Source organism: Capra hircus, chromosome 23 (genome assembly GCF_001704415.2).
Source record: "Capra hircus breed San Clemente chromosome 23, ASM170441v1, whole genome shotgun sequence".
In the NCBI taxonomy this organism is placed as follows: Eukaryota; Metazoa; Chordata; class Mammalia; order Artiodactyla; family Bovidae; genus Capra; species Capra hircus.
This window is the reverse complement of record NC_030830.1, coordinates 30,250,725-30,275,627: the sequence shown is the minus strand read 5'-3', so window position 1 is coordinate 30,275,627 and position 24,903 is coordinate 30,250,725. Positions and strand designations below refer to the sequence as shown.

At 33.6% G+C, this 24,903-nt stretch overlaps 2 protein-coding genes across 7 annotated transcripts in view; one reads left to right on the top strand and one right to left on the bottom strand.

The window, feature by feature from the left end:
• SUPT3H (SPT3 homolog, SAGA and STAGA complex component) overlaps nt 1–24,903 on the bottom strand; it is a 398,573-nt gene that overhangs the window by 346,882 nt on the left and 26,788 nt on the right. The window lies entirely within an intron of this gene.
• The window catches only part of RUNX2 (runt related transcription factor 2), a 343,856-nt gene continuing 324,619 nt past the window's right edge, over nt 5,667–24,903 (top strand). For 3 of the 4 annotated variants that reach the window (XM_018038797.1, XM_018038795.1, XM_018038796.1), the window contains exons 1-2: nt 5,667–5,783; nt 5,987–6,109. In XM_018038797.1, the coding sequence (XP_017894286.1) occupies nt 6,052–6,109 (58 nt within the window). In that variant the 5' untranslated portion in view covers nt 5,667–5,783; nt 5,987–6,051. Of the gene's footprint in view, nt 5,784–5,986; nt 6,110–24,903 lie in introns of those variants that run through there. The other variant, XM_018038794.1, reaches the window with a different exon arrangement.

Here is a 24,903-nt window from a genome sequence, read left to right as displayed (position 1 = left end):
TCCCTAAAAATAAGCCTACAATAACTATTTTAAAGGCTGTGTGTGGTCTCACCCATATACTTTGGCAAGATGCACTTTCTCCAACCACAGCTAGATTCATCCGAATGCAGGGGCACTGGAGAGCCTCTGTCTCACCTGTCAAAGCTGAAGAACGTGGTTCTAAAGACCACCATGAGTCCACGGAGAAAAGCCACAGCGCTACAGCTGTTATTGATAAGCAGTCTCTACAGGAGAAAACACTTCAAACAATTAAACAAACCATCCTTAACAAAGATACAGACAGGCAGACAATACACTAATGTGAGATGACAAATACCGTGGCAGGTCTGAAACAGGAGCCATTTCCATAACTGGGAATACTAAGAAAGAATCTTCCAAAACTAACACTAACTTCATAGTCTCTTCTCTTCTTTATCTCCCACAATTACTATACATTATTTACCAATTTGAAAACTCTCATCTTCCCTTATTTAAATATCTGAAAATCCCCCTTATAAAACCTCGAAATTCATCTAAATTACTAATGTACTAAATTCATCCAGATTACTAAAATCTGACAGTTAAGAGCATAAGAAATTAAGACTTAAAACAGAAACTCTAAGGATATTAAAACCTGTTTTTCTTTTATAGACGATGTCTTCATATTTTTTTCAATGACATTATAGAAGCAGTTTTTCTGCTTCAGACTAACCTCCCTTTAGTAAAGCATACAGACTGGCCAGGTAAGCTATAGGTAGGTTACGATAACTAAGAGCAAGAAAAACAATTACTTTGGAAAGAAAATTGCCTCCAATGAACACTTTGAACCACATGTCAAATCTGGCAATAAAAACCAACTTAAAATGCAAAGAAATATACCTTGCTGGGTAAAGAGTTTATATAAATATGATGAACATCTCATAATTTATTTTTCTTACTAGATGACAATGTTCTCGAACCTCGTATAATACTGCAACAATTCAATCAAAAAAGAAAAAAAAAGTGCCCTTTTGTGCCTTTTCCAGGAAAGTGAATATCCAAAAAGTTCTCATTATAGGAGGGTTTCACCTACAAGCGAGACCCATAGCACAAAGGCTCCAATGTGCTATGATGTCCCAGTTTCATTTACTATAGTCTCTAAGTAGAAAGGTTCCAAAAAGATTAGTTTCACTTTTCCCTAGATATATTTAGTACGTTAACTAGTATCGCAGGGATATTATTTTTCTTTGGTTTTGTCAGTAGCATGTTTGATATAAATTTTATTAAGTGGTAGTATATGTAACATTGCATTGTGGGTAGGAGTTTCCTGCTTTACCCTAGCCACATCCTCAGCTGTCATATGAGCATGTTTCCCATATTTTCTGCAAGTTCTACCCTTTTTTTCTCCTTAGAAAAGTGACAGCAATAGAAGATGAATTGTTTTAATAATTATAAGAAACATGAATTATTTATACAGTAACATTAAACAAGTATGGATCACTATGTACTTTGAAAAACTGTCCAAGGGAGAAAAAAGTAATCCTCACAATTAAAGTCCTAAATTCGTGTGAAATAATGTTAAAGTAAATTAACACTGAGGAAGGACTTAAAATTGTTAAAAGAAAGAAAATCTCTGCAATCAGATGCCACCACCACCTAACAAATGAGGTGTACTATATCAAGCTATAACGATAACTCGCCTTGACTGTCAGTAGCTGCAGACCTCCTACGTATTCATTAGTGAAGATTAATGTCAATATCGCCTACAAGGACCTTAAGAATCTACTTCGAGATTTTATAGAAATGTCAAAACAGAGAAAGAGAAACCAAAAAAGCCTAGAGGAGAAAGGGAAGAAAGTGGGAGGAGTGGAAAGGAAAAGAGAAGGGGAGAGAGAGAGACAGAAGTTAACTACTTTCTCTTCTGGCATCCAATTTCCACATCAACTCACGGTCAGCCAGAAAGCTGCTTATACCAACCAAATGAAGTTGTTCAAACAATCATGGAAATGGCAGTGTTTTGGGTTTTCACAAAACTGAAAGACACTGCAGAGGAAAACAAAGAGTACTCCCATTACAAAAAAAATCACATTTTATACAATACATATATATACACACACCACATAAATGTTTTAAAGTACCACAAAATAATATCTTGTACATATATACAACCGCACATATGTGTGCAGTTCACATGGATATATATCCCATTAAAATAAGTAGAATTAAATCTCTCATAATCATAATTTAAAATATTAATAAAATTATATGCATTTTACTAATATAAACATTTTTCAAAGCATCAATATAAGATCCAATAAATTCTATATATGTCTCAACAGCTATACATTAAATCCAAAAAAACTGTCAAAAAAATTGCCACATACCACACTGAAACAACAAATTAAGAAAATTCCCTGTTAAAATCTCACAATCAATGAGAACATTTTAAGCCAAAATAGATTTCTACAATTTATACAACTCCTACATCAAACCTATTTTGCTTCTACTGCTCTCAACTAAAAGAAAAAATAGAACAGCAACAAAGAGAAGTTTAAAACAATTAAAAAATACACAGAAATGGACACAAGACTGAAAGTGATAAAATGATTATAATAGGATCATTAATTCAGAAAATTTTTTAAATGATTCAAAAGGTAACAATGAAGCTATATGTAATATTTAAAACATTACAGTGTTATATCATCTAACAATATAGAATATAAAAAGTTCAACCAATGTTGACAAACTTATTAAACATAAGGTAATGGGAAGCAAAATCACTTCTGTGAAACTGTTTTCAAGTTCAAAGCTATAATTTCCATGACATTATAATACATAATTTATACAGCAGACTTAAATTCATTACTTACTTCAACATAACAAATACTCATATATCCCTCGAAAAAATGAAGTTTTGAGGGTCTTTAAAAACCAGACAACAACAAAAAAAAACCTGTGGTTTTCATTTCTGATGTGAAGCATAATCAAGAGCTTTATCTGCAATGACTCTGCTGAGTCAGTCTCTCTTCATCACATGTGGTTCAGTCTCTCTCCATCACATGTGGTAAGCTATTTCTAATGAAACAAACGGTCAGTTATCAAACGTGTACCCGTTATCACTATTGTTTTCAAATTTTTACCCCAAGGTAATATTTACTCCAAAGCGGATAGATTTTCAATTTAGAAAAAGAAAAAAAATATATGTATGTGTTTTTGTGTGTGCAGATAATGAATATATAAACTTTAAAGCTCATGACCTCATATGTTCTCCAGTCAGAATGAGATGGGCCTCACCCAGAGCAGAAAGGTCACAGTCAACAATATCTACTAAGCTATTAAGCAGTAAGAGTGCTTTACTCTGACCGAAAAATTATGTGCAGAAGGGTTACCTGCAAAAGAGAACAAGCAGTTGAGACACATAGATGTTAGAAATTATTCAAATACATACACAGTTAATTTAGAGGGTCAAAGTACACTTAATTAAAAAAAAATATTTTAAGGGAGAAAATACTTAGCAAAAAGTTGGGGTTAAAAGATGTCACAGAATCCTAACTGGGAAACTCAATGTGAAAAGAAAAAAACATTTATACTTATCAGACTACTACATTTTTCTCAATTGCCTAATTCCGCACTATTGTATGAGCATACAGAATTATGCTTGAAAACTCCACAAATTATATGGACAAAGTTGTCTTTTAACTTACTTTAGATATTAATTAGAGCTACAGATCCCACTGCACGCCTTATTTAAGAAAGAGAATCAATGAATGACTTTTCTCTTTTTGCACGAATAACTGCATGTTAAATGAAATCTTTTAGTTTTCAATGTAAAATCTGTTTTTGGGAGATACATGATGAGGCACGATAAATCTGTATTTTGAATAAAACACTAAAATATTTCTTTTATCACTAAAAGTTTATTATGGAAAAGTTCTAGACATTTGAATAATAAAGGATTAAAGTCATTTCAATGTACTCTCAAGTGTATTTTGGGGAAATTATTTTTTCTAAGAAACTAACGAACACGTTAGTACATTTATCTTTACCGAATATAAACCAAAAGCAGATACTGAAGTATGCTAGGGTGACCACACAAAGGGGCATTTTGGCTTTAATATCCTCCTTAGTATTTCCCAGCCCTACCCCATTAAACACCCTGAATAATGTTGTGTAATTCACTGTCTCCGCCCACCCTCCCAGTCATTTACTTCATGCCACTCCTGGTTACTATCACACCAGGAAGAAGTCTAACATGCAAATTCAGAGTGGCGTGGATAAATGGCCAAAAAATGCCTAGAAAATTGGTCTGTTCAGCTTGATAATTTTTGTTGAAAAATACCCCATCGCTCTCAACTGATGAAAACAGGAAGCTCTATTCATAAATATGAAGTTCTCTGCCTATGATATATAATCATCCTAACAAGAAAATGAGTTCTATACATACATGTCCAAAGGGGCAAAAAAGGAGATAGTTTCCCAAAGATGTTTCCAATTTTCTTCTGAATCAGAATTAGCAAATCGAGACGACTCACATACTCTGTGTGCATTATTCCTTACTACACACAGCATTTTGTAATTTATTTCAAAGCTTCTATTATAAACAAAAAACACAGCTTCTGTTAACCCACTCCATTCTGAGCTCAGAGAAATCAATAACATTTAACAATCTAAGTTACAACATAAGAATTTTACTTTATATTTGTATAAGATTTGCTATCAAAGGCTCTGTTAAAGCTAATATCCAAAGAAACTATTTAAAGGATTATACAAAATGAGTATATTTCCTTAAAAAATAAAAAATTATTACAAGCATAAAGAAAACTAAGATCCATCCAATAAACTTGGGCTGCTATAATTCTTGCTATTCATTTTTATAAGATACTCAAACTAGCCATGAGATAAAGGTAAATGTAATACAAAATGTACCAATTATATTTCATCTTTATTGTAGGAGCCAGCATCCAATATTGATCATACATAAACTAGACAGACATGATTTAATATTTGTAAAGGAATTCCCAGACTAACACTTTCATGACAGCCAATTTACAGTCAAGCCCAGCAAGCAGTTTGCAACCAGACCTTAAAAAAGGTAAACTTTTTTACAATGAGTTACAGATTCACGAGTTTAAGAAGACAAGAAAAAGAAAAACAGGACTCCAATCACCCAGCAAATATGAAGCAGACCCCAGAATGTGATACAGTCCAAAGATGTAAATTATTGTAAATCATCACTGTTGTTCAGGATTTCACACACCGCCTCTTGAGCCAATTTTGCTCACTTCTCCACAGACACAATAATGAACTAAATAAAAGGAGGAGGCACCAAAAATATAGGGGTGGGGGATAGAAAAGAAAGCCCCCAACTGCAGAGCTCTGCTCCACAGACGCTTAACCTTACAGGAGTTTGGGCTCCTTCAGCATTTGTATTCTATCCAAATCCTCATGAGTCACAAAAATTAAAAAGCTATATCCTTCTGGATGCCAGGAAGGGCCTTACCACAAGCCTTTTGTCAGAGGGAGAGAGAGAAAGAAAGAGCATGAGCAAGGGGGGGAAGCCACAGTGGTAGGCAGTCCCACTTGACTGTGAGTACTGTGAGGTCACAAACCACATGATTCTGTCTCTCCAGTAATAGTGCTTGCAAAAAAAAGGAGTTTGAAAGCTTTTGCTTTTTTGGATTGTGTGAATGCTTCATTCGCCTCACAAACAACCACAGAACCACAAGTGCGGTGCAAACTTTCTCCAGGAGGACAGCAAGAAGTCTCTGGTTTTTAAATGGTTAATCTCCGCAGGTCCCTACCAGCCACCGAGACCAACAGAGTCAGTGAGTGCTCTCTAAACCACAGTCTATGCAGTAATAGTAGGTCCTTCCAATATTTGCTCATTCTCTTTTTTGTTTTGTTTCCTTGCTTTTCCCATGCTACCAGCTACATAATTTCTTGACAGAAAAAAAATAAATATCAAGTCTATGTACTGCAGGCATACTGTAAAACTAAAACAAGGTTTGGGTATGGTTTGTGTTTTCAGTTTAAGGCTGCAAGCAGAATTTACAACAGAGGGTCCAAGTTCTATCTGAAAAAAAAGGAGGGACTATGGCATCAAACAGCCTCTTCAGCACAGTGACACCATGTCAGCAAAACTTCTTTTGGGGTAAGTGTTATCATATTTTAAAATCCTATCAGAGATGAACCTGTTAAACAGAAAGGTATGTTGCTCGGATAAACTTGCTAGCTTCGCCGGCTAACATTATATGAAAGGTCATAATGATGCTGTTTTGTTGCACTGAAAGCTGAAAAATGAAATTGCAGTACAAATGTGCTTCTGGCATCTGTAACTTATCTACTTCTCGGGCTAATGACTTGAAATAGAAAAAATTAAATTATCTCACATTAGTCTAAATGTTTTCTAGGGTTATTGAGATGAGGTAGCCGAAACAGTAAAGCAAAGTTTAATACTCTCATTAACCCTCACTGAAATAAAATTAGACACTAAATTAGTCAAAGTATTGTGAAAAGTATTCATTCCGGCAGCTCCCAATATTTGAGCAAACTTTAAAAAGGAAGCAATTTTACAAAATAACAGACCACAGAAGTATCTTGACATTATACTCAAGCATGCAAACAGAGAAAGAAACCTGCAGTATAACTAACATTTTAACCAGCTCAACTAAAAGATATCTATTTATAATTTTAAACTGTATCATAAGCTATCTGCACAAGCTTGTTTCTAAACAATTTTACAGAACTGAAGCATACATTCAAAAAAATTATGATAAGTATGTAACAGCCATTTTAAAAAACTCTTTATAGTTGCCCAGGAATCCAAGATATTAAAAAGCTCACAGACGTCTTCAAAACCTTACATGCAATCATAACTTTCTATACAATTTTCATTTACATCTACACACTATTACCCATATGTAGAACTTGTTATAAACCCACAGCAAACATTGAAATGTCTAGGATTCTTTTAATCATATTCTTGAACCTACCAAATGAGTTATCGTTTAGTCTCATAAAAAAGAAAATTCTGTAAGGATACTCTGCATGATTTAAAAGAGCCAGACCAATTAAGTCATGCTGGACTTTAAATAAAACAGGCATAATGTAGTATTAATATTTAATTTCCAGTTAGTGTTGATACAGAAAGTAAACTACTTTAACATTCATCAGCCAAAGTGGTATTATAGTAAAATAGTTAAACACTTACAAGATTTTCTTTATGATGTCCAACATGTTCTCTAAGACAAGTTTATAAAATTTTCTTTTATCCCTTAAAATAAATCCTTTTGCTGTGTATACCTGTATTAACTTTGCTTTATAACTTACAACTAACGATTGGAGTCTCCTTTACTCCTCCTACTTCACACATTTTAACTGGCTACCAGAGGATCAGTCTTAGTTTCGGTCAAAGAGAAATAATTAAACCTGAAGGAGAAAAAAGGTTTCTCTTAAAAGGGTGAGGAAATGTACTATGTATTTTACCAAAAAATGTAAAACTGCTGTAGTGACTCCTCAACAGCTCTAAGTGGGCCCCCTCGGTTATAACACATCCAATATAATAATCACAGATTATTTTTTTAATGTAATGGAAGGTAATGAGCATTACTGTAAAAACTTATACATTAAGGAAGCAGAACATATACACAACTACACTGCATTAACAACTCTTATAATTATAGTTTCTACATGGAAACTTTTGCTATACCTACTCAAGAAGTGGGGGGAAAATGCTTGAAACAATTGTTATATGGAGGGATAACTTGAAACAGGCACCTCAAGAAGTTAAGTTACTCTTCACAATATTACTCTGCTTTTAAAAAAAAGAATGAGTTTTCAAACCAGATCAGGAACACAAATTTCAAGCACTATTTCAGCATCAGATTTAAAGTTATTAATATAGTCACAAAAAATATGTTTAAATGTTCTTTATTCTATCATGACAGGGAGTCTTACATTTCTGTAACATCCTTTTAACTATTTCTATAGTAAAATTTGCAAAACTTGATCAAGTTAGAAACAAGGCATTAACAGTGAATTAGATAATCTTCTATCACATGTCATATATGCTTATACATCATAACTTAAGTCTTCTTCTTCTGCAAAGTGGAATTTACCCCTTCCCGCACCCAAACAGTATTGGAGAGCCTGAATACAGAACATAAAATGAACCCACTTCACCGGACTAATTACAGGTGGGTGGTGGACAGAAGGTACAGGGTATCATCACATTACAAACATTTCCCCCTTCTGAAATCTATCTGAAGTCTGAAACCTCACTTTAGGCTTTAAATGTTTACATAATTGATCACCAAAATAACCTAATGAAATGTCAAAAGTATGTACTTCAATTTTGTAAAATACTGTTAAAAGTTCGGGCTCTTCCTAGGTGAGGGACAAAGCTGACCAACTGTTTCACCTCAAAATAATGAGGGAAAAGAGTGTGTGTGAGTATGTGAGAGAGAGTGTGTGTGTGCATGAATTTTCAATCTGCGCTACTCAAAATCTGTTCATTATTTATCATAAATGAAGTCTGTTAAAATAAATAGATGTAACTCATGTAGCATCTTACCATTAAAAACTTACTTATGGAAATATATCAGCTGACAAACAATTTCTACATAAAACTTTGCAACTGATCATAGTGCCGGACAGAACGTGATGTGTGAACACTGACTTCCAAAACAATACTTGTGGTTCATATCAATGATAGTGACTTTATAGTTTCAAGATTGACTAGCAACAAAGTGTCACAACTTGCTTCTAAAATAAGAGAGCTAAACTCCAAAATCCAGGGATCTCCCCTGATTTAAAAAGAACATACACAGAGGATCCACTCCTATTAAAAACTAACAAGGTTGATGCAATTTCCAAAGATACTTATTATGAATTATTTTACATAAGAGTAAATAAGCATAATTTTACATGAAAACTGGTAAAGATTTCACATTTAAACATTATAATATTTTAGAATGTAAAAGATTTAAAAGGAATCGGAAATAAATTTTTGTTAGTCTATGTAAACCTCCTGATAGTCTTTAAATCATAAGAAAGCATGAAATACACATGGTTATATTATGATATATTCTAGTCATTTTAAAAGAAGAAAAAATTAATCTATTCAATTACACCCTTCAAGCTAATCACTGATAGTTTGACTTATTTAAATCAGTCATGCTAATGCTAAATTCAGTAAGATAGAAATGTTCCAGTTTGTTAAAAGAACACTGAAATATTTGATGGTTAAATAAACTGCAGAGGGGGGAAAAAACTAACTCATTGAAGGCAGTAAGATTTTATCAAACACACAGAATTAATCCTTATTGAATAGAACCATTCACAAATCAAAACTCACTGTACTTCAATACTTCCAAGCAGCGCTAATCAATTACAAACCTTTTCTAGTGCTTCAAAACTCATGTGCTTTCAATTTTATACACTGGTGGTCCTCAAGTACTGTATTGGGGCTGAGTTAAGACATTCTGTATCACAACTTTTTTTCCCCCAACAAATATTCATCTAGAGGGCTTTTTTCCCTTCTCAAGAGCTGCTCACATGAAAACTGTAATATTTTTATACTGTACTTCTTTGTTGAAGCAAAAGGTTAGGGGTTACCTAAATACCTCAACTGTATATACAAAAAAGGGAAAAGGTAAGTATTCATATAAAAAAAATCCAATGGGACTGGATTATTTATTTTTGCATTTCCTATGATTAATGATGCACCCATGCATACTTGAAAACTAATGGCAAAACAGGGTAACATCTCAAACTCCTCTCCAAAGCATACAGATACCAGCCTCCATGCTGTTCTAACCTTTGTTCCAAGAAACTTACATGGGACAACTCTAAGTCAACAGGGAGGTCATACGAAGCTCCTCAAAAGAATCAAGACTGCAAACGCAATTAATTACCTAACAAAAGTCTTTAGAGATAATTTTACATTAAGCTTCACTGGAACAGTCTACCTCTACACTGGGCCTCTGTAAAAATAACACACATATGGTCAAACAGGCAAATACCTTCAATATGAAAAAATTCTTCCCACGAACAAAAAACTGCAATATGATTAAAGCATAACTATTTTTCCTAGCTATTCGCCACACAAAACTTATTAGTAAATGGGTGCTAGCAAAATCAGTGCTAATTTACACAGTCTTCCTATGAGCTAGCCAGAATGCACTACCTATTTCTCCTAGGCCAGTGAATCCACTGAATACAAATTTTTATCCAAAAAAAAAAAAAAAGCCTGTCATTAGTCTCCCATAATAAGGATAACAATGAACTCCACACTCAAGTATTTTCTAAAGAGCAAAATACTTTAAGTTGTCTAAAGTACATGGAAATGCTTCAAGAAATATGAAACAGTTAGTTTTAAAACAAATTGTCAGAGAAGGAAGTCTCACATAATGAAAATATACACCCTGATACAATCTATTGTCATCTCAAAGTTTATGGAATTCAGTCAATACGTATTTTGTTTAATGTGTTACAATTCAAAAAATAACGGGGAAATTCTATACCTTATTCAAAGGGAGCCTCCTTACAGTTTTAACCACAGCTGACCACAAGCTTTTGTCCATTTAATAGCAAGCACACATACATTCCCACATAATTTTTTAAAGATCTGTATAGCAACTGAGATTAAATGCTCTTTTATTACATTGTATACAAAAATCTTCATCTTATGGTGAATTCTTCAGAATTTCTCTCCTTTATATTATTTACTAAAGACGTAGGATTCAACTTTGGTACAGTGCTGAATGTAAGCAACATTATATCAATCATTTCGGGTATTTACTGTTGTTGTTGAACAGGATGTTAACTCTAAGGTATATTTTTTCATAAATATGCTGTCTTACATAAATAAAAACCTCATCATTCATCAGGATATTTAAGATAATTCAAAAATAAAATGAGCTGTAGAATTGAGTCCTACATAAGCATTTAATACATGCAGTGAAAAAAAGTTCATTATTTATACATCTCCTATAAATACTCTGTGTTCTTGTTACTACTCAGAAGTCCAACAACCAATATGCAGTTCAGAACTAAAACTCATACCAAGTGTGATTTTGGCTCTAAGTGATTTTCAATTTTCTAATCAACTGTCTACAAAAAAAGGATTTCTGCACTATACAGACATACATTAAGCGAATGCAATTTTAATGATATTTAAGATACTTTAAAATTAGATGTAGTGATGTCAGAAAATTTAACAAGCTGCATGATTCCCAGGCATGTACTTAAGACTATGGTGGCCATTAGTTTAAAGTCTGTCATCTGCATGACTTCTATTACCATCCCTTAAGAAATTATACATAAGAGTTACATGAGAGAAGTGACAGTCCTAACAAGGTACATCTACATAGCCTGTGCAAGGCCAGTAACTTTTACCACAAAACCAAATAATTTTACTTTACTTTTCAATTTTATTATCAGAGGTACCTACTGAAATTATTATACCCTTACCTATAAAAACATATTTACATTAAAGACTTAAAAGTTTAAAACTCAAAATTTCAAAACACATTTACTGGTTTGTGAAAATTATATGACTCACAAGCGTGCCAAACTTTGTTTATACTACTCCTTATTGTTAGCTATGTCTTGCAGTCAGATGTCTAGCAACTAAATCCATTGTGTGGTTTGGTAAAAGCACGAGCTGAAAAAAGGAAATAAAGGAAAAATGCAAGCCAAATCACAATAACAGTAAGATTTAAATAATATATATGCACTCTTTCTTTAGAAAAATTCTAATAATGATGTTGCAGTATTCCACAGAAACTTCCATTGATATGGACATAGTTTTGTAGAGAGGCGTGTATTTGCCACGTATAGAAAACTTCAATTTCTTTAAATTATGAGAATTTTAATATGTAGTATACGAATTTGCCTGGGCATAGGCATGCATATACATCAGTGCCTAGAGAAACTTGGGATAATAATTGTAAACCAGGAAGAAAATAATTATAAATTAGTTGAGGTATGGTTTGAAGTTCATTTGGAAAGACAATCAATTACTTATTGCATGTACACTAACAGAGAAATGTTAATCTGTAAAACCAACAATAGAGATTAGGCATCTATTAGGCAATACAAGATGAAAATACACTTGTAAAACACAAAGATGTTATTTTCCAGTTATAAATTTACATTAAAAATTGATATCAGTTAAACAAATTATTATATTTCACAAGGGAAAATATGAAATGCAATTAATCTGTTAACAAATACCCATTTACATACATTATATCAAAGAATAATTCTGGCCTGGTGCTAAACAGGTATATTTTCTACATATTTACTCACTGACAATATAATCTAGGTAAACAATATGGCACGGTATTACTTTTGCTATTTTGATAGTAATAATTATAATTAATTTTATTTCTAATTTTTCTACTGAAGTTCCCAATTTAAACTTCAAATTTCCAGGATAATCTTCAAGTGAAAAGGTATCATCATTTCTACCAAATGATTAAAAACTACTTAAATGGATCCAAGTAAAGTGAATTCACTATGAAACTGAAAAAAAAAAAAGGGCTGTATTTTATAATTAATATTTTTTATCCCATTGGTTTTACTGTATTAGCATAATCTGATCCCAGAATTAGACACAAGGGTATCCAAAAGTTACAGTGTGCATGTTCCTTTTAATCAATAAAAATTTTATTATAAGAATTTTTTGTAAATACAGCTCAAAGAAACCCTATTTTTTGAAAAGTGAATTCTCACTTTATTTTATAAATTTCTGTCAGATTACAGAAATCTGCATTATACTAGCACAGAAAGAAAAGTTCTTTATGCTAAGAATCTACATTATTATCAATCACTGTGCTTTCCATAAAACATATAAATGTAAAACTATACAAGCACTTCTTCCAAGGACCTTAGCACCGAATTCAAAAATAATAAGACATCATAAGAAGATGTCTACGAGAAATTTCTATTAAGGCAGTAGCATCCAATATCAGGCAAGATAGCTGGTTACAAAAGGTAATCTAGCAAGATTAATTTTTACTTCTCATGAAATTTGTAAAGCTTTTCAGGTAATTCAGCTTTTGACAAAATGCAGAAAAAACTGCTACTGCTCTTACAGAGTTCAACACAAAAATAAAAAGATTTAAGAAGGGAATCCATAAACCAGATATACTGACAAAGACAACGCACTACAGAACGTCTGTAAAGCAATATAAACATGAAAGTCAATGTAATCCAAACCTCTGATCACCAATCCAACCTTCTCTCCATAAGCAGAAACTCCTCTTTCTCATATTATTAACACTCCAGTGTTCACACAGAATTCTTTACATTCCCTCACTTGTTAAAACTAAACACACATAATATGTTCTCTATTTTAGGAGGAAAACGAATAACCTTTTTAAAACTTTTTACCACAAGTATCCACCTTATTTTTAAATGCCATTATCTAACCTAGATTGAGATAATCAGTATTGTCAGAAGATCATCACTCTTAATTTAACAATAAAGATTTAACAATATATTTCCCTTATAATATGTGTTAAGCGGATTGCAGAATATTTTAGTGTACCAATAGGACCAAGGAAAGCACCTAAAGAGATTTTTTTTTAAATTATCATACACAAGTATCTAGAGAGAAAACTGAGTTACGTGATTATAGCTTATTTTATTTTCATAAATATTCTTATTTTTAATATGATAAATCAGAATATATCAAGAGAGACAATAACTTTTTAAGAGAGCAAAATATTTGGCTTAAATTGCTAAATTATTTCATTATTAAGTGGTTAACCATTCTATATAAATTTATATCCACAAAAAAAATTTTTACTGAGACACAAACTATTTTCTTAGCTAGGAAATGAAATCATGTGTTCCAACAAATAACAGTATTTTCGATAAAGTAGTTATGCACAAAGTAAATATGTGTTACATGTACAAGATTAGAAATTTTGTATAATGAAACTACATTAATATATGTAACTCAAATTCTCCACTTCAATTTAAACCTTATTCTGCCAAACACATGGTCAATTCATTGTGCTTCCATGATCAGAAAACATCCAATATCCTGAATGCTGTTTTAAAGGAAACTTTAAGAAAAATTACCTTATTATTATAAGCTGACAGTTATTTTTTGAAAAGGAGCTGTGAAAAGAGTATGATCTGAAAACTTACACATGAACTTAAAACTTACACACTCAAACATGAAATGAACAGGAGAGCAGGAAGCAAACGCATAAAATAAAACCCTAGCAACAATACCACACTAAGAAATCAACACTGAGCAAAGGAGAAGCACATACGCTTTTTAAAATAAATGCTCAAATGTAAGCTTGGCTTCTGAACTGGTCAAATGAACAGATAACATCCCAGTGACTACGGAATTTTCTTCTAAACTGGCAAGACTAAAAAGAATCACATCTCGTTCCTAATTTTGCAATTATAATGTGCGAATCTTTCTTTACTCATAAGACTACCATTTATTCTAAACTGGCTGGAAAGGCTCGCCCATTGCATTTTTCCTGTACGTACCTCTTCCTTATCAATTATGGTGTATCTTCAGCTTTCGGAGAAGAGGGAAAAAAAAAAAAAAAAACGCTTCGAACTTGGAGTTTAAAACATATCATTAAATCAATATTCACAGGGCTACCCTAAAAACATTCATTTCTAGAAGGTCAGAAAATCCTACTTTTTTTAAGCTGATGCATCTGCACATAGAAAGCAACTTTTAGTGAGTTCTTTTGCTACGCCATAATGATCTGCTCCAGAAACTCAAGGGTACCTAAAACAACGGGCTACCTGTTCTAGCCATGCTTAGGAATGTGTCCAAATCATTTTTATTGATTTAACCTTTATAGGAATGCTACATATCCTCAGAGAAAAACATTTTGAATGTATTTATAATATGATACACTTCTGAGAAACCATGAAAAAGAAAGCTAAAAACAAATCTAGATACTCCTCCACCCTTGGTTGTTATGGGTTTATTTTTGTTTACTTTAAACACTATCAACAGACCTAAATATTACATAATTTTATTTAGGAAAACTTACTTTGGCACCCCTGTAAGTAGAAATAAAAATTTATTTTGGAAAAAAAAAAGTGCATTTAAATAAATTCTAACTTTAAGAAATAAAATGCCTGATGACAATGATGTCACATCTACAAATTTTAACAGATTCTAAATACACCTTTTATACTCGAGTTACATATTAATCATGGAACCTACAAACATATCAAACTTAAAGAATTTAGTCCTTATTGAATAAGCTAGGTTGTACTCTAGTTTACATTCTGAGAGTTTACAGAGAAAGTTCTGTGTTGCCTATCTCTCTAGCTTTCTGCAAGCAGTACTTTATTAATGGCTTCAGCAGCTAATGCCTGCATTAGTTATGTTTGCCAAATAATAATTCACAATATTATGCTTCCTCATATTATGGTTCATCATTCGTTAACTTGAACCTCACCTCTAAAGGAGTTACACTTTCACTGCAAACTGTTCTCTTAAAAAGGCAAACAACTTTTGAGCATTTCCAGATGTAGCACTCAAAAAAGAAAAAAAAAGAAAAAGAAAAATCATAGGCAAATTCTCAAAGAATTCTAAAATTATTAACAGAAATACAGTAAAACTGAAGTTACTACTTATTACTTCAATAATAATCCATAAGTTTAAGAGCTGAGTGTACTCCTTATCAAATTAAGAAACTTATGATAGAGGACTAATGATTTCAAATAGCTGCCAGCAGATAAAATAAGCACAGTTCAGTTTGAGACAAGATTCAACTGAACTGGAATTTCTGAAAGTCTGACAATCACTGAACATGCAAGAATAAAATCATAATGTTATCTTTTTCCAACAGTGAACGGATTTTTTGTGGATAATATAAATTTGGGTTTGGCTACACTACTTTCATTGTGATTATTTTTATGAAACATTCAAGCATGCATAAGATTATGCTAAACTAAAATTAATTTATATGCAGTCTACTTCTCTGGAGCAGGGTTGGAAGAGAGTGAGGCAAGCACGCAGGCGCCTGGGGTTCAGACTTTTAGGAGATCCTAACACACAGCCCTGGAATGAGTGCTTCCTCAAACACTGTGCCCTGGGCACAGTGCTTGCCTCACTCTAAGCCCAGGTCTGCTCTAGAGCCACACGGGCGTAAACCATCTCATGAGATATGTTCTGAGCAAGGTATCATAAACAGAAATTTGGTAATATAAGAGTAATAAAATTATAAATAAGGTTCTATCTTTATCTGATTTACATGTTTCTAAAAAAAGAGAAAAGGAACCACTCCAGCTTAAATGTAAATACTTTTTTAATGATCATATTATAATGAGTAGTTACAGTTCTGAGATGGCACAGATTTTCTTCAAAGGAGACTTGTATTTGCCATAAAAACCTTTCAAAGTAAACTAAGCTGCCTTATTGCTTAATTAAAAAAAAAAAAGACTAAGTATGTTCCATTATGGAGTTCATAGCGCTACACTTGAGTTGTTGCAGGCCAGTGACACCCAGATCTGATTGATCAACAGAATCACTTGAGGAACAGGTCTTGGGAAGGGGAGGGGTGAAGAGAGGATCTTGGGAAACTATTTTAAGCCAAGCTTCCAGGTAAATTAGCCAAGTTTGGGAGCCAACAGAAAACTTATAATAAGCTAGAGACACAAATAAGTTATTAAGACAAGTGGTACATATATAAATTTCCAAACTGTCTCCCCTATAAACATTTGTAAAGTTTATTTCACAAATCAGATAACATTCAAATTTCAGTTTGTTACTTTCCTGCCTTTCCTTCAAGTAGAGATGTCAGTCAACACTGATGTGTCCAACAAGTAACATCAAAAAGGAAAATGAAGTCAGAAGCACAGACAATTCAATGAGATGAATACAGCCCCCCAAATTAATATATATTTTAGGTTTAAATAAATATTCTATGTATATAATTTCAATCTATTGTGAAAATCTAATATTTTAAACTTTAAATTCATTCAAGTTCACAGTAACATATTTTAAGAAAATGTATGTGCCCAACATACCTTCATGATTTTTAATTGAAACTCTATTTTGTTTTTATGTTAGCTTTTCTTTCTTGAATGTTTATTGTGTAGGGCACTATGCTAGACCCTTTATAAACATTATTTCCTTTAGTTCTCTCAACTCTCTCATATAAGATGGGTATTATAATTATTTACAGATGAGGAAACAGAAAATGAGGTAATAAAATCTGCCCACGTCACACCATTGAAGAACTGGGATTCAAACCCAAGCTTCTCACTCTTAATTACCACCTTACAATGTTATTCACAACCTTAATGAAGTCAATTCATAATCCCCAGTTTCATCTGTAAAGGTGTTACTTCTCAGTAACATGAAGTTTTATTAAATTGACAATATACAAAGAGAGAATCTTTGCATCTCGAAAGTCTCCCAAAGTGTAACTTTTAGTAATACTGATCAGCGAGGATCAGAAAGATTAAGAACAAATAAAACTGAAGAGGATGCCAAGTGATAAGGTTAGGTCAGGTTTAATCAGAAGATGAAAATTCCAAGCCAATAAAGAATTCTTAACCTATCATTAGAATCAAAAATCTTATTTAATGTTCATACCACACAGCATATACTTCACATGATATGAACATACCATTTTAGGAGTTAAAAATTGAGCTGTTAAATTGAAGATAAGGAATTTACAATCTTTCTTCTTTATAAAATTTAAACAATAATCATTTTAATCACAGGCTTTGGCGTCTGTCAGATCTGGAGTCAAATCCTAGTTCCTGTAACTATCCACAACATTCCCTTTACCAGACCTCACTGTCCAAACTAAAAAGGTCTATATGGCCACACTTAGGCTAAGTGACCTAGGTAACTTTAATTTCTAAGTCTTATTCTAACTATAATTTCTTAAACTCTTCCTTGATCTCTTACTTGAATCTTTGATGCTCCCAAATATCCACTCATAAGGGTACATTTTTCTTTACCTACCAAAGAGATTATGTACATGATTCTAGGAAGTAAATCTTTTGCCATGCACTGTTCATCCCAATTACATCCACAACCATTTCTCCGTAATTATTTAAGACAAAAAAATCTTAGAGAAGCCACAAGAGAGCTCTAGCTGCTTTTTTTTCCTGGCAGAGGGTAGGAATAAAGCTGTGAGACTACATTTCTCAATCTATATGGCTCCACTGAGAAAAGATGCATTGACCAGAAGCCACAGGTGATGACAGGTAGATGAGACATTTTTGAGAATAACAAACTAAGAAGAGAAAGCTGTCTGAGCATTTACAAATGTCAAGAGACTTCTCCAATCTTCTGCAAACCAACAACTTCAGAAAGCCTAAATAAGGCACGAATCACTTAGTAAAATTAAATAAACACATGCAAGTATAAAATCATAGATACTACATTAAAAAGGAAACATGCAAACTGGTACCCTATCTCACAATGGTGCCAAGTTAAAAAAAAATTTTTTTCAGTTAAAAATAAAAGCTAACAGGGTCAGATAACTTTATTGACTTTAAACTGCACAAGTATTCACACTGATTTCATCAAAGTCATTAAAAAGATGTAAGAAAAGACAAAAGGTTTTATGTGCAGTCAAAATAGTCAACCAAGGAAGCAGAAGAGAATGAATTGAAGAATTACATGGTGATTTAGTCATTATTAACTAGTAGAAAGAAATCGAGCCTGGATGTGAAAAACACGGGCAAGTTAAAGAGATAACACAAAGAAACCAGCAGAATTTGGCAGCAATCATTGGGAGGGACCAAGAATAAGGACAATTTGTAGCTGAAGACAGAGTGGTGAACTTGTCAATGATTAAGAGAAAAAATGGGAAAGGGTAAATTAGAGTTTCGCTATGTCATGATTAAAGTTGCAGTTAATAGGAAAAAAATAGGTGTACACAACACAATTTCAATTTTTAAAAAATTATACATGGGTGTGCATGTGTATCAGAGGAACTCAAAATTATGTTTAGATAACAGAATTATGAAAAACTTTGTTTTTTATACTTCTAATATTTTTCCACTAAAAAATGAATAAATATTATTATTTTTAAAATTTAGTTGACAGTATGCTTTAACGTTTAAAAAGCTTATTTTCCTGAACCCACAGAACAAATTTGCTACTGGGAACAATGTTGGGTTTTTTGTTTTTTTTTTATCCCATGCTCAAGCTGTAAGAAATGAAGTAAATTCCCATAATTTAAAACTCTTTATGTGCAAAAAATCAGTTTTACAAAAACAACAGAATCTCATGGAAACATGACAGATCTAGCAAAGGTTCTGATATCTTTTAAGTTTAAATCCCAGTCACACCAATTACAAAACCGTTAGCAAGCTACTTAAGATCCTTGTGCCTCAATCTCTTCATCCTAAAAATATTACCACCTACCTTGCGTTTTCTGTGAAAAGTAAGACAACACATGGAAAGTACCTACAGCCAATCAGAAAAAAAAAAAAAATCACTGCAGTTATTACACATAATCAACTTTCCAATTCTTAAATCCTCTTCAAAGTCTAAGTCTGACTACTCAGTCTAAAGGGGTGGGCTGAGGGGAGGGAAGGGAGACTCAAGAGGGAGGTGATAAATGTATATAATTATGGCTGATTTGTGTTGCTGTATGGCAGAAACCAACACAACACTTATGTAAAGCAATTTTCCCCCAATTAAAAAATTTTTTTTAATTTTTTAATAAATAAATTTGACTACTCAAGAGTGTGGTCCACAGATCAGCAGCATCACCGTATATAAATATGCAGAACCTCAGGCCTCAATCTTCTGAATCAGAACCTGTATTTTCACAAGATTGCCGGAAAAAACAGAATGTGACAAGCCCCATTCAAAATAACATTCAATGAAGGTGTTACCAGCTCCCTGAAGTTGTCCACTCCATTTCTGTTCCACAGTTTGTCTGATGCTGAGTGAAGAACACCTCCTTGTTCACTCCTAATTACTAATTCTGAGAGACTTGCTAGAAACTGACAGAAAGACTAATCATTTCCACTTGTAAACATAACTTTTCAAACCTAAAGATAACTCTCATGTTCACCCTTCAATTAATGCACCTTGCCTGAACATGAAGTGGATCCGTGGTACATAACTCTCTCTTGTAAAACAAGGTCTTTACGAATTCGACAAATTCAAATTGTTTAATAACTCGACAATTACACTGTATAAATCATTAAGCTGCACAGCTGTGTTGACTAGATTTCAGGCTGTATTTACCCATGTTGTACACGAAGTACCACCACAAACTTCTCCGTTCCTTACTGAAGGTTCAAAACACTATCTGGCCCGTGTTCCTGAGATGGCTCCCCAGCAGCCCTGGCTGCGCAGAGCTCGGGAGGCATGGCTATTGCTGAGGGCAACCGTTTGGCTTCTAGTGCTCACCTGCTAGGCGGCTCCTCAGTCAGGTCTTTAAGAACCCATTATAAAATCTCAGAGGCCTCGAACTGACAGGGCTTCAGACTCTCATTTTGAAAACTAATTACTCCTTTTGATATTTTTATACTAATATTTACTGTTAAGTATTTTAAAATTGCAGGTGCCCAGTCGGGTCTTTTTTTCCATTTCCAATCAGCTGAATGAAACAGGCAATACAGAAGACAACTGAATAGGTGAAAAACTGTCAGATGAAATAGCAATTCAAGTTCCTCAATTTAGAGAAATGAAAGGCAGAGGAAGTAGACAAGAAAAAGGATGTTTGCGAGGTCTGGGCCATCTCCTAGATTCAGTGGCACACTAACAGCAGTCAGACTCTTATAGAGTTCCTAGAAATTCATCTCCTCTGAAGGATTTCTTAGGCCACTTCGAATACAATCTTCAACTCTTTTACTTCTTACACAGCTGAGAACTCCCTCAGTGACTCAGACTCAATTTCCCCTTACCTACATACTTATTCTTACTCTCCACCCTTAGAAATGACATGCCCTTAGTTGCCCATTCAGGTACTGTTTATTTCTTTTCATTCTCCTATCTGAATTCTCTTTTCATTCATATCCACACGACCACTGGCTCAGATTTCAAGCTTCCAGTGGAAGGTCCATACGTGTACATAAATTTCCTAAAGCGGCAACACTTAGGCTCGGGACATCAATAGTGATAGAGCCCACAAAGAGATATGCTTACCACAAATTTAAAATCCATTAAAAATTAAGAACAAAAGCATGTCAACTTTTCAGATAAGGAAGTTGTGTAAGATTCAGCATTTTACTCTTGGCTAGAAAGAATTAGAGAAAAGAAAACTGCACATGAAAGGTGAACTGGCCTTAAGGACAACAAGAGGGATAGACCGAGTGAATGGAGAAAGGAAGCTCATTTAAGAAATGAAGAATGTGATGAGCTAGACAAGGGAGACAGTAAAACAAGTGGAAGTTGAGAATTTTTAAATTTGAAGTATAAGGGACTGTTTGTAAGCAGGGTAGTTTAGCAGTTGCCATGTACTATTCTCTAAAGCAGGTTTCATTCTTAGGAGTCTCAGAACATCTCCACTGAACCTAACAGAATCCGAATCAAACTGATCAATGTTAATAAGAGGGCAGTATATTAAAATGTTCCTCATGATCAGTATCTACTTCCTCAGCACACCTGAATATCTAATAGGTAGCCCCACAGAGAAAACAAACTTAAAAATACAAAGCATGATAACCCAGCCAGGATATTAGAAATTCATAGTGAAAGACTAATTATAGTCACAGGACATAGTCTCAATAAATTTTTCCTTTTGATTTCTTTACAGGGTTCAGTTTTCCTGTTTTTTCCCCAAGCTTTCAACCTCACCCCCAATTTTTCTAGTATGATAGGATTTTTAAAGGACTAAGCCACAAATGTAAAATCTACTTACAGGGTCATAATGATGTAAAACAAAGCAGTTTTTCAGAGTTTCAGTTTCATCACTTATCACACTGAACTGTATATGGCTTTTCCAAACTCTCTATGGCTTTTCCAAATTCTGTGTCTGCCATATTTATTACATTCTGGAGAGAAGATTATTTTTAACAGTACTTCCTGGCTAGCAGAAGGCTGTTCGGCAGACAGTATGGTAGAAGGCATTTTTTTCCCACTGAGACTCTGCATAACCACAATCCTTCTCAATCCTGGTCTTTAGGGAGCCACTAATAAACAATAGGAATCTATTCAAGCTTTTTCACCATTCCATGCCTGAAGGTTTATCCTTCCATTTAAAATTCAATTTCTTCTTCCTAACTTTCATCTAACTATCCTCATTTCTACTGAATCCTGACATCTATCTTTTGAGTTTTTCCTTCTGCAGCCCTAGAGCTGTTTTAAGAAGGCACTAACAGAGGGCAGTGATAAGAAGTAGAAAAAGTAATGAAAAAGACAAGCAGGCGGAAGAACTTAATTCTAAAGCATTCTACTCTCCTGCATGGCTTTAAGAAAACTAACCACCTCCTCATGCCCTAGTTTACCCATCTGCGAAATAAGAGGAAAAATCCACCTTACCTGCCCTGCCCTCCATGGATGTTTTGAGATGTTAATGAGATAAATACGTCAAAGCTCAAATAAATATCTCAAGAATATCATATGAAGTCACTATAATTTAGTACTATTAAAAAAAGATAAGGTCAAACCTGAATATGCCAAAAAAAAAAAAAAAAAAATGCTTGTGCCTTTAAATGGCAATAGAGGACATATGAGGGCTTCCAGGTTGGCCAGGTTTTTTGTTGTCGTTGTTGCTGTTTTTTAACCAAAGAATTACACTTTAAAACTTTCAGCAAACCAAGCAGTTTTGAAGACTAAATTTTGTGATACAATATTCATTAAAAATTATCTCAAAGTTACTCTATCTATACATTCCCCTAGCTCAGTGGGTCTTCTCCCTTTTACAATATAACCATCAATAAAATATACATGAAATAACTACCATTGTACATTTGTTTATAAATAATATACATATAACCTTTTATTTACCTTATAAATTAGTCACAAAAAGACATGAAAAAACATATAAACAGAAGTCACTTAATATTTTTTCCCTGAACTCTACTTTAGATATCACGGCTCTAAGTCAGTAGTTTCAAATTTCTTTAAGCTATGGACCTCTCTGTTCCAACATCAGATTTTAAAATGCAAACCCAATCTATGAGACAAATAAAGGCAGAGCTACCCTGACTAAAGCGGGATTAAGGGAACAGGAACCTGGAGGTCCGTGATGAAACACCTACAGTTCCAGAAAGCACAATTTGAAACAACTCATCTTGAGATCAGACTTTCCATTAGCCTCTTTAAAAATAAATAAATACGCTTTTACTTAATAGCGCTGTTTTCCTTAGCTGGACGTCAAAGATGTTATGAAGAATCAACTGGATACTTGATATTATATTTACTGCCGGTATCCAGTTAAGAATATTGTCGACTACATAATAAAGTAAGTGTCCCCACAGGCTTCCAAGGAAGAAAATTCTCTCAGGTCTCAATACCAATAAACATTAAACTCCAAATAACTGCTATGAGTTATATCATGGACTGTGAATCTAGTTTCTTTTGAGACAGTATAGTACACTAACGTTATGCTTTCCTATTTTCTAGGAAGCTTAACAGTAAAACTTGTGCCCCAACTCAGCAAACAGAGAGGGACTTTATTATACATATCTCACTGCATTTATACCACCGGTACTAATTTTGCATCTCTTCTCCGTTTAGGTTTAATCTTGATTTTCGTTTTTTCTATTCTATTGTAAACAATTGTGACAAACTCTTCTAATTGTTTTGGGATCAGCTAAGGTACAAATGATAAAACTCAACACTCAAACTTGCCAGCTGGCACCATCAGTTTCTAATTCCTCCAGAATAGAAACCCTGAAATTACTTTGGTATCTAATGCACTAATTCCATCAGCCCTCAATACCTACAATCTAGCCTTTGCATTATCACTTAAAATCATGTCCTATTCTTCAATCACTGTCATTACCACTCAATTATACTACTACAATGCTACGTTCATCATGCTTTTTTCCTTACTCATAGTGTTCTCTACCTATCCTCATTGCCAGCCTCCCTCCAGATTTCCACAATGCCAAACATTAGCCATCCTTGAAGACAGAGCACAGATGACATTATTTTAACAAACTCCAAATTGAAAATCCCCTTAACCTACCTCTGTATTCCCAAACTCTAGTATACCTGTCATTTTTCACATACTCATCTTCTATCATTACCTGTTTCTGTCTGAGACTGTTTCTCTATTTACACATACATGTAAACATACAATTCTTCTTGACCAGTGACCGTGAAGCTTTTTTTTTCAGCTGTAAAGTCCATTTTTCACATAAGATGGTGTGAGAAGGCCTAGTACGGAAAATGGACTTTTTAAAGGTGCTTTTCTGGTTGCAAGGGAGAAAGACTAAGAAGATAGCTAAACCTCACACTCTGCAGACATCTTCACAAAGCAGAGACCACGGCACACCAAACCGTAGCCTCTGTGAAGACCAGGAGTGTACTCAAATTATTCACCATCTCCCATGTAGGAAGGCAACACTGTGTAAGATCAGATAGTCCTGGGATCAAATCAGAGCTCTGTTCTCTATGCAAACCCTGAACCTCTCTGAACCTCTTGTGTAAAATGGAAAACCTATCTCATGTGACGACAAGAGAAAAGACACATCAAAGTCACACTTCGTACCGAACACACACATCAGTGCAGAAAAATCCCCATTCTGTTTCCTCCCCACACTTTCCTTCCATATCATGTACCCAAATGTCTGTTATACAATAGGAATTAAATAACCATTTCTGGAGTGAATTCATGAGTAAGTGGATGACTTAATGAGTGAATTAATGAGTAAGTGGAATAGGTGAGCAAATGAAAAGTTGTCTTAACAAAACACAAAAAGACTTGGAAGAGGGATTTGATAATAAGAACAGAAAATATATAAAATACTACATAAATATAATAATACTATACAAATACTGTAAATGCTGCATAA